We start from the raw sequence: 13601 nt of genomic DNA, 5'->3' as shown, positions 1-13601 counted from the left end.
TAATAAGCCATCTATCCTACTACATTGATAGCATTTCAAATAATCAGAAAGTATTTATCTTTGGTGTATATTGATTTTCTATTACCCAACAAACTTACTCCTATAGTGGGATGACAGACTTGCAAATGCCTAAAAAGCTGGAACACCTTGGGAGTAAGTATTGGCTGTGGCTTGGGCTGGATAACCAGCCTTACATCTGGATAACTGAGGAATCTGGTGAACTTGGAATCCATTCCTCCATCTCTAAATCTCCCAAACCAATACGCATTTATTACAACTTGCTAAGAACAAGCACTAGAGTCTGACTACCCCTGAAAAACTCTTAAAAACATGGTCAATATTTACCCAGAGATGCCCAATCTTAACTTTAATAAGGAAAACTTTTGAGAAAGATTTTCTCCATCTATAAAAAGTTGCTGCATATCTGTTCCTCTTCTTAAAAGACTACAAAATTAATTATTTGGAATATCAAAATTTATTCATACTTTGAAACTAAAAAGAAAACCAGTATTATTGCAAGTTACTTCTAATATTGATGTAAAACATGCAGACTTAACTAGTCAAGTTTAAGTTAGTAAGAAAAAATATTTATTATCTATGCAAATTCAATAAAAATCAGTGTACTGGGCAAATAAATGATACATACACGTGCTGAAATTACTATGGAAATGTAGTATCCACCTTCAAATCAAAACCCAAAGATTTCTGTACTTCCATTCATTACCTGTGGAATTTCTAATATAAATTGCAAGCAGATGCAAAAAGCAAACCAAATAATGAAATACCTTTCTTCTGACATATATAAGTTATCTTTAGGATATAACATCCTTAACCTATTCCTGATATTGTGATATTTTATGTCAACTCTGGCCAGTTTCCTGTATGGAGCTATCCAAAGTTCACTCCAGACTGTGGAAAACATCACTGAACCAAGTCCAGGAAAAAAAAAAAGAAAGCTGCAGTTTGTAAGATTTTATTTCATCCAAAATCACCTTTATCTGTCTAACCCCAAAACTGATCACTTAAGTCCCACCATAAAGTGATTTTTGGTCACTTTCTTTCTCTGAGAAATTCAAACTAGAAGGAACTGTTCTTATTCTGTCAATCAAAAAGGAAGCAAAACAAGCCAAAGCAACTGTATTAGGGAAGACAGCCATGAGTATTGGTGTCCGTGTGCTAAACAGGAAAATTAATCGCGTTTGTCATATGTGTAATATGGAATTTTGCAAAGTTCTACAAAGGAGATGCAGGTACACAGTCTGCCATTTTACTTACCACAAAGGAAGAGATTTCTACAGTCTTAGCAGAAAAACTTGGAAGTGGAGGGAGAAGAAGGGTCCCAACCAAGATATGCATCCACCTTCTTCTCTGAAGTAAGTATTATCAGTGTAATGGCACTTATTCAGTTTGCTGTATTTTACTGTCTGTGGATCCATACAGAAACTTACCAAAAATTTTTTGCTTGAAACTGATGGCTCTCGATGCATGCAATAATGGTTTGCTGTCCATCAATTGTTTTACCATACACCTTAATTAGGAAAAAAAAAAGGAAGCAAAAAAAAAAAAAAAAAGAACAGTCAAAGTTTGAGTAAACCTTGGTCAAACTGCTTAGATATCTGTTTCTACTATTGTTGCATAAACTACAATTTCATTTTATAACCATTATGGTTATACATAATATTCTGTACATGAAACAATAAAGTATTTATTACAATGCAGAAAATATCTAAGATTTAAAAACCTGATGGCCAGTCATCTTAACTGAATTTTATATATTGTGAACTCCTTTTTCTACCACTACAGGAATTCTAAGCTTATAACAGTGACTACTGAGACAATATACATTTGTTACCAGCTGGGTTTCAAACACCAGTTATTCTACCAACTATATGACAATTTAAACCTGTACAGAATAGCAAAAAGGGTGGGTTTGGTCCACTTTTCTCCTTTATCCCCCCTTTAAATTATCTGAGATAATTTAAAAATTATCTCAGTGAACATCCAATCTGGTCTCCTTTACAGGAAAGGAACTCATCTGACTGCCTGGGAATCCGATTCAACTTATTAACTCAGCTGCTGATTTACTTTTTCCCCCCCTAGTTAATTTTTCTGTCACATCAACATAAAGCACAGAACAGCTATCAATAGATCACTTTGCTGAGATTTAAATAGTCATAGGGCTTGTAACAGCAAGCAAATACTATTTTAGTCCAGACTAAGAGGTTTTATTTTAAGAAGCTATCAGAACCACCAATTCTGGTAATAAGAATAGAGCATTTGGATATAAAGGAGATATGATGGAACAAAACCAGTTTTACTAAGACAGTTTTGTCAGCAAATCAAGCCAAGGTAGACATTTCTATTTTATGGAATTTGTCCCCCCCTTCTAAGCACCAGCCAGACCACCAAGATCAGCAGGAAAAACCTGCAGTAGTCCACAAAATGTCTAAATGCATCAAGAAATTTAAATAAAAATGCTCAAATACAGAGGCAAATCTTCACCATGACCTGCAGTAACCACTCACTAATAATCCAACAGCTAAAACATGAAATTTTTGAAGCTTTGCTGCATTTCTCATGAACCCCTAACAGAAATAAATTCTTTACAGTCAAAACTGCCTGTCTTTCTGGTTTACAAATAGCTCCTTTTTAAAATTTATAACTATCTATATTGGTACAGTGGTTATGTAATTTAGCACTTACTGTGCAGACACCATTTGGATAATGTTCCTTCACATATGCTTTCATTGCCGTTTCAACTGAATTTCTCCAGGACTCTATGGCATTTTCAACTTCATGGGGTCTAGGATCAGTAGCCTCCTTTCTTAAGTGATCAAATTTAAAAGAAATCTTGTTCTTCGGATCCAGAAATTTTCCATTTCCCAAATCACCATGTTCTGTTATCAAAACCTGTATTATAAAATTTAAATTGCATTCATATTTATATATATATTATATAAGATATATTAAATCATAAAATTAGTTAGTAACATTTGCTGTTCAGTGAAAAAAATAAATGCCATGCCAAATCTAATTATATCCTGCATTTAATGGGAGCTTAATCATTAAAACTTACATTTTATACAAAATATGCATACAGCAAGAGAGGAGAAGGCACATATGATACACTGCCTCAGAAAAATATATCTTGAATCTTATGCTCTTACTGCAACAAACCATGCAAGACAGAAATTCATGTCTTCTGCTACTAACGATGGAGCAAATAGTTTTTACAGATACAAACACTGAATTCAGCCAACACTGCAGACTAAAATTTCAAGCTCTTTAGATACCCCTGAATGATTAACTTATGGGACTGGGTACTGGTACTACTGAAGGGGCACAATCTCTATGTTTTGGAAGGGCAGATGCATTTCTTTTAATTTTCTTGCCAAGAACTGTTCCAATACCAGAATCTCTTTAACAGTTTAAGGAAGATTGCAAGTATTTCACTGTATTCATACCTGTTCGTCGTAACCGTCAATTTTTACAGGAGTAAACTGGTCCAAGTTGTACTGTGCAAATGCACTACAAGAGAAAAAAAACAACAAAAGCCTGCATCAAGCACAATCTTTTTCCTTGGCAGCAGTTAAGGGATATAAAGAATAGCTAAGAATCTGGGCAATGATGCATTAAAAAATTATATTAATGCTTTACCTAGCAGGCCAAAATTCTTGGAATCACTTTAGTGCTCGTATTACAGATTCCAACTGCCATTAAATTCCAACTGCCGCAAAAATTTACGTTCAGAAGTAACCTGATGTAGACAAACACCTAAGCTTTACAGTAATCCATAGAAACTGGAGGAACAGATAAAGTTTAAATTCCACAGAAATCCAACCTACTAAGCCACATATCTCCACTCTTACAGAAGAAACTAATTTTGGCATGAAAGTACAGTAGGCATAATGTTTTGATACAAAAGTAGGGTCTAAGGATGCAGTATCTTACAGATGTTCAAGTAACAGCTACCACGAAACAGAAAATGAAGTTGTTCTAATCATTAGGATACAATACAGATCTCTCCTCTGCCAAGAATTTAATCTTGATCAAAGATGCCCAACGCACACAATAGGGTTTTACTTGCCAAGCACACATCTTTAAATGAACCACTTACTGATTATGCAAGTCCTACTGAAAAAACATCTTGCTTTTATGCAACTGAGTATGTGACATCTGGTACTTACTGGGCTGCTCCTTCCCTGAGAAGATTGTCATTATTAAGCAGCAACCGAACATCTGAAAGGAGTATTTACAACATATAAGTTACATATAAGTACAGTTAACTCAGAAACTTGTTTCAGTCACACAAGTATCAACAGACTGTACAAAACAACAAAAAAACCCCAAAAACTACTCCATACCCACAGAGATTACTAGGTAGTAAATTTATTGCTTCATATTTTATAATTTTCACAGAATAAAATTAAAATAATAGTATAGAAATGGATCTCTTCCAAGACAATCTGGCAAAGAGATTTAAGGTGTATTCTACAGGCTCTAGGAATCTGTCAATCTAGTTTTTTGAGAAGCTCTGAATGAGAACAGCACAGAATTCTACCAAGTTTCCTATAAAATGTATATTACCAACTCCCTCAACCTATATTATTGTTACTGTATTTTGATGACACTCATATGGTATGCATTGAACTTACTGGTTTTTAAGCCCTACCGTTTTTAGTCTTATTCCTAAATGACACTCACTAGGCAGAAGATTATACACCATCATAGCATTTTTTCTACCATGATACAAGAAACATATGAATATAGAATAAATCAATACTCTCCTCAAAATTATTTAATATTTATTGTGCAGCAATTTTCTTATTTATGTACTTGACTTTACCAGATACTGTTTGAATAGCAATTTAATTAATTGCTCATTAACTAAAATCATTAGTCTTGCTGGAACATATTAAACCTCTTTTAAATATTTCCAAGGTATCATTCAAGTGAAAAGTAAAAAAAATCTGGACTATATTTAAGGTATTTTTTTCTTTAAAAAACAAACAAGCAAACCCTTCTGAAATAAACCAAACTCCCCCACCCAAACCAAAACACAAAATACCCCAAAGGAAAAAAACCACCTCACATACTCAAAAAACCCTACACAAAACCAACCAACCAAATGCACAATTTTCAGAATTGGAATTAAAAGCTTTCTCTATTTAAGAAGGCAGTCTAAATCTCATTGAACACTGGTCAGGCATTTGTGTTCACTATGTGTTTTCAAACACATTGTACTCTGTATTGAGCAGGTAGTTGCAGCTATGAATTAGCATAACAATGAAGTCTATAAGCAGTACTACTCCATTAAATTTTAATAATCTTCAGAAAGCTGAGTTAGTAAGCTGCTCACTTCAAAAATTAAGTACTAACTAATCTTAAATAATAACCAGCTGACCACAGTTTAACTTTACCTTAAGAACAAGGTACTTGTAAAAGCATTGCATTCTTTAATAAACTTAAGCTCTCTCCAGTCTGACACTGACCACAGGTTTAGTATACCAAATTAATTTTTTTACTTAAATAGCTTCAGAAACATTTGTAAGCCACAACTATAAAGCCTGCCTTTTTCTACCATATATATGCCCAAATATCTTGATGACAGACAAACAACAATTTTTTTTAACAAATAACATCTTAGGTAAAGTTTAGACAATAGTTGAAAGAAGTTTATTTTAAGTTTCCTTTCAGTTTACCAATACACTCAGTAAAATGGACTGTGCCCAGAATTTAAAGGTTAGAAATATTTGGAGAAAATTAATATTCTTTCCACAACTGGCACTAGGCAGTAGTCTTTTGTGTATTCCAGGTTAAATATTTGTAATGATATTCCTTCTTTTTAAAAAAATGACCATTTTAACTTCTGCTAGTTTAATTTTTGTTGAAAAATATAATTGCCAATCAAAGATGAAAAATAGGAGTATCTGTTTTCTAAACAGAAACCCTTGCAACTGTTAATTCATGACTCATTCAAAACAAAGCTTGTTCTCACATCACAAAGAAAAGCAGTACTTCCCTTGCTTTGCATTTAAACTTCAAGCTATCTTGTGACTGCAAAGCTTCTCATGCCCAGCTACAAAACCAGCCCTTATAGCAAGGAAGCTGCTACAATATAAGCTACATGAAATTCAGGAGAATAATCAGCAATGCAATTTTGGACATAGATAACTTAAAGAAAAGGGCAGAGCAGACAGATACTCACCATTGAACACCTCATTGAATTCCCCAGGAGGAGCATGAATTATGAATTTTGCTGCTATACGCACCTTAAATACAAAAACAATCATGTGGTTGAATATACTTGCATTCATTCCTATTCAAAGCAGTTATGTATTACAGAGTTGTACCAGCCAGACATGAAATTGTACAACTCCCATTGTTTCACATATTTGCTCACATTATTTCAACTACTTGGTCTTTATTAAAAACACAGACTATAAAGCTCCACCTTTTCAAACAGAATAGAGATTGTATGCGATGGAAGGAGATAGGGAAATTGAGTCATTCATATTTTCTTTTACTGGCAAACAGGAAAAGATGAATATAACAAAGAAGATTAACAATATATTCACTATCTATGTCAGCTTTCAGTCCATGGGTGCCTGGGAATCAATACAGATTCCAAAAGAGCAAAAAACCATTATGAAGATGCATTTGATCTTCAAAGCTTCTCTTCCAATTTCACTACATATCATATGGTCCTGTACTTTCCAAAAGGTCCACACTGACAGATTAATCTCAAAAACACTGCATAGACACTAAAGCTCATAATTTCACCTGCACCTACCTAAGACCTGTTAGCATCACAGTACCAGCAGATAAAGCTTAAAAAAACCCTTGAGATCTTAATTAGTAATTAATGGACTTTACCCACAGCTTCTTGCAGAGTAAACACAACATAAGCCAGTATTTTCACTGAAAGTATGCACACCTGTCCTGGCTTTCTCTCTCCTTCTGCTTGCACAAGCCCTTGCACAACAGCACAATGAGCAAAATCAGGAAAGTTATTGCTCTTTCTTTCCAGACCAGGTCCCTGAGCTGGTTCACTACACAGCTGCATGCACATTCACTTGCAAAAACCCCACAAAAATACTTTCTAAACGTGAAACAACTTTTAAACTTCTCCCCTAAGTGACATTCTTACTTGCAGAATGCCACGTAGTGGACACACTTTGATTCATTCTTTTTCCCTCTTGCATTGTTAAAGGCACCCATTATAAAAACTAACAAACGAAATATTGGTTCCCTAACTTAACTTGGCAAAAGTTCCTATCCTTTACAGTCATCCAAGTTTAGCAGCTACTTCAAGCTCTCTTGCATCCTCGATATGGTGCTGCTGTTCAAATATAGGATACTACTTGAAACAGGATTTCCCCTTCCAACACCTTATATCATGTATCTATGGAATGAAGAGCTGGAAAATTCAGTGCCTGGGAGCACTGTTTGAAATTAAGGAGTTTGAGAAACATACATTTCATTACAAATATCTAAAAATAAGAAAAAATGCATTAGATTTACACATTTCTTTGTATTTGAAACTACTAAAGAACTGTCTGAGCATGCTAGAGCTCTTGAACTGACAAGAAAACAGCTTTTACAACTGAGGGTAGCAATACAGCCAGGGTTTGGGCCCCTGCTTCTTGACAGGGCCCAAATTTCAGACAAGGGCTCCAGGAGAGGTGGTTCAAGTTAAAGTGTCCTGGGAGAGCACTTAGCTGCCTCATGAGATCCCATGTGACCAGCCCAGCAGCTTTCAGACCACTAACAGAACATGACCATTCAGAGCTGGATAATGGAAATGGAAAAGTTGTCAGTTCCCAACTTTCTAACCTAAATGTTGCATTTTGGATTGCAGACAGCCTTTGTCTGCTGCCTCAAATATCTACCATCAGAACTCCTCTTTCCACGTAAACATGAATTTGCATTATCGTGAGATAAATGCCACAAAGTTTACTCTTTTCCAAGGAGACACAGAGAGGCAAGAGGACCTTCTTCTATGGCTACTTATTAAAGCAAAGTGGATTGTCTCCTTTGAATTAAAAGGATGTAACCTTATCCACGTTACCAGCATTATCCAAATCACCAATCCCCACACTCCTCTATCTCTTGCTGAAGTCAAGGCACTGTACCCAGCTCAATGCTCAAGCCAAAGTAATATAAAAATGTGAAACAAAGCTAACCTAGAGTATTATTAAAGTGCTTATGAAGGACAAAGGCAATAAGGACAAGACAGGCTCCAAGGTTCTATCACCAGCACATTTTATCAAATGACCCACTGTGCTGGTTTTGGCTGGGACAGAACTAATTCTCCTAACAGTTGCCGGTATAAGCCTGTGTTCTGGATTTGTGCTGAACACAGCGCTGATCATAGCTGCTTGTGCTGCTGCTGAGCAGGGCTTACACAGCCAAGGCCTTTTCTGCTTTTCGTACTGACACACTGGCAAGGAAGCTGGGGGTGCATGGGAGGCTGGGAGGAGACACAGCCAGGACAGGTGACCCCAACTGACCAAGGGATATTCCACACCATATCAAATCATGCTCAGTATATAAAGTGGGGGAAGAAGGAGGAAGGGGTGGAGATTTTGGAGTGATGGCATTTGACTCCCCAAGTCACCATTACATGTGATGAGGCTCTGTTCTTCTAGAGATGGCTGAACAGCTGTCTGGCCATGGGAAACAGTGAATTAATTCCCTGTTTAGCTCTGCTTGCATGCACACCTTCTGCTTTCCTTCTTAAACTGTCTTTATCTTAACCCATGAGTTTTCCCACTTTTACCCTTCCAATTCTCTCCCTGATCCCACTGGTGGGGCAGTGGCTGAGTGGCTGTGTAGGGCTTGGTGGCTTGCCTGGGGTTAAACCATGACAGCAATTAATAGGGTCACAGCTCAGCCCTGAAAAGCAAGTATTGTGCTTTTAGTTGTGTGATTTCAGCATGACTATCGCTGGGCTGACTCCCAGCTCAAGATGAAGGAACAGCATTTCTTGATTCCTTGACTTCAGGTGAACAGGACTGCTTACCCCTGCCAAGGCCAGGTTAGCTCTGGGCAAGCAGAAAAGCAAGACTTGTAGACATCTGGAGTTGTGAAATAACAGGTCCATCAGTTTTGGGCAGGCAGCAGCTATAAAAGCAAAATTAAGCAAAACGTGGGTGCCCAAACTGCACCCTGAATGACCACATGCTTTAAACTGGTAACACCTGTATGGGACATTAGGTCTATACTAAAACTAGACCACTACCTCATTGTCAGCTGTTTTGGTAATATAAATCTGGTTTTGCTTATTTTTTTCACTATCAGTAAGAACTATTCTTATCAGTCAGATTAGCTACACTATAAGTAGTATTCATTCAAAAGCATTCAGATGTAACACATGTCCTCATGACAGACCAACCTAGACATTACTTTTTACAAACATTTCACAAGTAAATTCAATTTCTCGCTGATCGTTTTTGTGTGAAAATTCATCATAGATTAAATATTTTATAGAACAGATAAACAATCATGCAAATTTGCAATGAATATCTCATCAAGTATAAAGTATATTCATGTTTACAAAAGCAAAAAATTTTAACATGTTTTCAGAAGTTGAGAGTGTGTCAGCTAAGACACTATATTTTGCTCACCTGCCTTTGTGAAGCCAATTTAAAAGTAATCCACTTTCCTTCAGCAGTTAAACTGAATTAATTTCTCTGTGATGAGTATCTGATAAAGCCATTATTTCCCCAATTAATACATACAGGAAGCCCATATAAAGAATTAAGTCCAGTAGTCTCACTTAACACATTAGAACTGAAAGTCAGTTACAGATTTATTGCCACTGAATTTTTCCAGAAATACATGCTCTAAAGGGGGCTTCTGTTTTTCAGACTGACACTGAAGGATAAATGAATGCCCTTCCATGAACCTCTACGAGATGAAGATCTCTCCCTTTTGGCAGCAAAAAGCCTCAACTCTCACTTGGGGAAGCACAATTAAAACAAAGGGGTAGTCCATATAAAATATGATGTTCATGGACAACTAAAATGCACATAACCTGTAATACAAAGTGACAGGCAAAAAAACTAAACTGCTCTTTAGTTAAATTGAGATAGGAAGTTGTAGCTGCTGAAAATAGTTTTAAGAAAACCAATCGGCTGCATTACAATTGCAATAAATGCTGATTTTTCAATGCATTGAGACTTCTAAAAATTGATTTACGCAAGCCAAAACAGAAACATCATAATCCCTTAAGAATCCAAATGACAAAACCTTTTTCCATTCAAGAGAACTGCACCTTTAAACACAGTACAAGAAACTTATACATGTATCAGCAAGTAACAAAAAATTGTTACAGTTGAGTCTTTTTTTAGAAAACTCAAAGACATAAAATACCTGAAGTTTCTCCAGTTATTACTGTAGTTACTCCCAAAACACTAAGGTTTAAGACAGTGTTTTATTGATGGAGATTTGAGTTAGTTCTCAGCTTCAAGTCTTCAGAGTAGCAAGAAACTATAAACTTCAGACTTCACTAATCCAGAACATCTGATCACCGGTGGTTTACAAAAAAACAGCTTTTACCACAAACCTATGTAAGGAACCATGTGTTTTCTATATTAAATTTCTTGGATGCAAAAAACCCCAAGTTACACATGTTTTTATGAATTGTGTCTTTGTGCAGTTTTGAGCATTAATTTGGACAAATCATACAGAAGCTGACAGCAAGTTAAAAAAAAAAAGTATAAAAATGACTTCTGAAACACTGACAAGGGAAGGCATTCCCCACTGCAGCCACTCTATCCAGTTTTCACATTTACACCACTCACAGTCTTGTTTAAATTGAAGTCTGCTCTCAGTAGGTAAGAGCTAGCAAGATTTACTTTCAGAATTCAAGTGAAGTCAAATGCTACCTATCACATCAGTTAAAAGTTTATCAAATCTACAAGCTTATTGATTTTATACACTATTTCAATTAAGGTAAAAATTCATAGAGAAGCCTAGCAAAAGATAAAAGGACAGGATTGTTGTATGTGATTAATACAATTATTAGGTATTACGCCTAATTCTTTATTCTGCTAGGGATTAAAACAATTGATCTATCAACAAATTCCTACACTTAGTTACAGCAATATTTGCAGTTTTCAGACTTCACAAGCAAAGAGCAATGTAGTAACATACAGAATGGTGGCAGTTATGCTAAATCTATTTTTTTTTCCATACTTCTGCTGTTATTTCACAATTTAATTTTTCTCAATGCACGATACCCATCAGGTACATTAGAGAAATCCTGCTCCTCTATCTTTTCCAGCCTAAGCCATTCTGAAGTTTATTTAATTTTTAAGAAGTTATACATAGCGGCTTGAAATGCCCCGAGATCACTCTTCCTGTTCCTGCCACATGAGGAGCGTCAGTGGTTGGAGAAGCCCGAGCCCGTGCGCTGTCTGTGCCTATATATGGTCAAGGAGAATGAATGTGCTCCCACTGCCGGGCTCCGCAGTGCCACTGTCACCTCCAAGGCAGCTCGCTCCTCTGACTCTGCTAAGGGGCAGCTTTTAACAGTAGCAGGCACATTAAAACTCTCCCTCTTCCATTTTTCTTTCCCCCCTTTTAATTCGACTGAAAGACAGTTACTTCACAGTTTTGTTCGCTAGGCACCCTGACAGCTCACTCCTTCAATCAGTATCCATGCTGCACAGAAAAAACATGCTGATAAGCAGGAGACTGTGAAACCATATACTCAGCCTTATTCTTTCCTACACATCCCTTCTTTCAAATTCAGAAATTCAGCTGTGAACTCTTTGCAGCAGGGAGACCCACCCCTTCCTCTACACTCCCAACAGGTTAAAGTTCACTGCTCCACAGTGAACTTTAGATGGAAGGCATGCAAAAGATTCCCACAATAATTTCCACTCAAAGACAACTTTGTTGCTAATCGCAGGGGAATGAAAAGAGCTTCCCAAAGTTACTTTTATCACTGTTATGGCAGGCTCACAGCACTGTACATCATGCATTTACATTCAGGATTTCTGAGGGTACCCTTGCTATCTTACAACACACAATAAATCTCCCACTCACAGAAATCTGTGTTTGGCCAAAACAAAAGATGATGAGATATCACATCCAGAAGGGAGCTCCAGGAACAGTAGAGACTAGAGCTCTGTTCTCAGTCATGCCTTCTGTGTAGTTCTAGTTAAAAACCTGTCTGCAACTAGACAAATGGGTTTGTTGTGACCCACTTAACTCTATTTACAGGTAGCTACAGGGTTTTCTCACAGTTAGCTCATAGTCACATAAATATTAACAGAGACATCAGTTAAATGAGGCAAGTTTGAATTCTCTCAAGATCTCTAAGTCACACTCAAAATTAGGGATGCAGTTTGTACTCACTGGAGTGATACTGGACATAACACCTAGTTTTACTTAGTTCTGAGTTTGAGTAAAACTTGTTATTTAAGTTCAGCTTGAGCTGTACTATTATTGTTCAATATGCACCTTTGCTGTTCCTTAAAAAGCAAAACTGTTTTGACATCTATCACTCAAAATGAATTTTGCATTGACATACATTACACATAAAGGAACACAGTTCTAAGGTTCAAATACTTGTAGGATACAATGCTTGATGCTCTATCCAAACATCAACATAGTTTTTGACTTTGTAAACCCTTCAGTGTTTAAAGAACATGTAACTAGCTTCCCCTTGGGATAGCTAGATATTTGGTAGTACTGGCTCCAATTGCTCATTAAATCTTTAGGTTAGATACTTCCCAGGACCCTACACCACTATTTTTACTAACTCCTATGTATCATCAGCACTCATCTACTTTTGTGAGTATTCAGACAAACAGATTGATCAATCTAAAGAACAGCTTTAAAAGGTGGCAAGAAGATAACCAATTTAGCCAAAAAATAGCTTTACATAATTATCATTGCTTCCTGCTGCAGACAGTTTAGTGAGGCAAAGAAGCCTTCAAACAGCTGGACAAGCTCTGAGAACAAAAATGTGAGAAAGGAATTACCCCATGTCAGCAGCAAACTGCCTTCACAGCATCTCATGAAACCTCACCATACCCACGGGTATAACTTCAAATAGCAGAACAGCATCCCAAAACATGCATCATCTCACACAAACATGGAACAAAGGCAGCGACTCTGTAGAGAGGGAATGAATACAAACATAGTGCTGCAACTGCCTTCCTACCAAGCTCAACTGAAAATTCTCTGCAGTATCCCATTCACTTCTGCTTCCAGAAGAGCTAAGGAAAAAACCCTGTAAAAATGTGATTCTGTGGCACAGGAAAGGAGGGGCACATTCCATACCTATGGCTTTGACTGAACAGACATTTCCTTAATTGCAATGCCTAAAGCTACATTGCATCTGGAGAACATGTGTTTTCCTCAATTATTTTTAATACACAAGTATTTAAAAATATGTAACAGTACCAGCCCTTCACAATGCTGCAAAAAGTACATCTTACACAACAATATGGTAATATGCTGCGTTCTTTCTACCTGACGACCTGACTTCAATAATGAGATTTATTTTCACAAAAATAACCACTAAGAAAGGTGATGGATGCATCAGTGTAGGACCTTTCAGCAGAAGAATATCTAAATATCAT

At 36.6% G+C, this 13601-nt stretch overlaps 1 protein-coding gene across 2 annotated transcripts in view; it reads right to left on the bottom strand.

Annotated features, from left to right (window-relative positions):
• CAPZA2 (capping actin protein of muscle Z-line subunit alpha 2) overlaps nt 1-13601 on the bottom strand; it is a 32413-nt gene that overhangs the window by 12125 nt on the left and 6687 nt on the right. Inside the window, exons 2-6 of one of the 2 annotated variants that reach the window (XM_066550552.1) lie at nt 6209-6272; nt 4188-4239; nt 3465-3528; nt 2704-2910; nt 1449-1528 (exon numbers count right to left, since the gene is read on the bottom strand). In XM_066550552.1, the coding sequence (XP_066406649.1) occupies nt 1449-1528; nt 2704-2910; nt 3465-3528; nt 4188-4239; nt 6209-6272 (467 nt within the window). Of the gene's footprint in view, nt 1-1448; nt 1529-2703; nt 2911-3464; nt 3529-4187; nt 4240-6208; nt 6318-13601 lie in introns of those variants that run through there. The other variant, XM_066550551.1, reaches the window with a different exon arrangement.

Source organism: Molothrus aeneus, chromosome 5, assembly GCF_037042795.1.
Source record: "Molothrus aeneus isolate 106 chromosome 5, BPBGC_Maene_1.0, whole genome shotgun sequence".
In the NCBI taxonomy this organism is placed as follows: Eukaryota; Metazoa; Chordata; class Aves; order Passeriformes; family Icteridae; genus Molothrus; species Molothrus aeneus.
The sequence above is the reverse complement of the archived record's forward strand: the minus strand, read 5'-3'. Positions and strand labels throughout refer to the sequence as shown.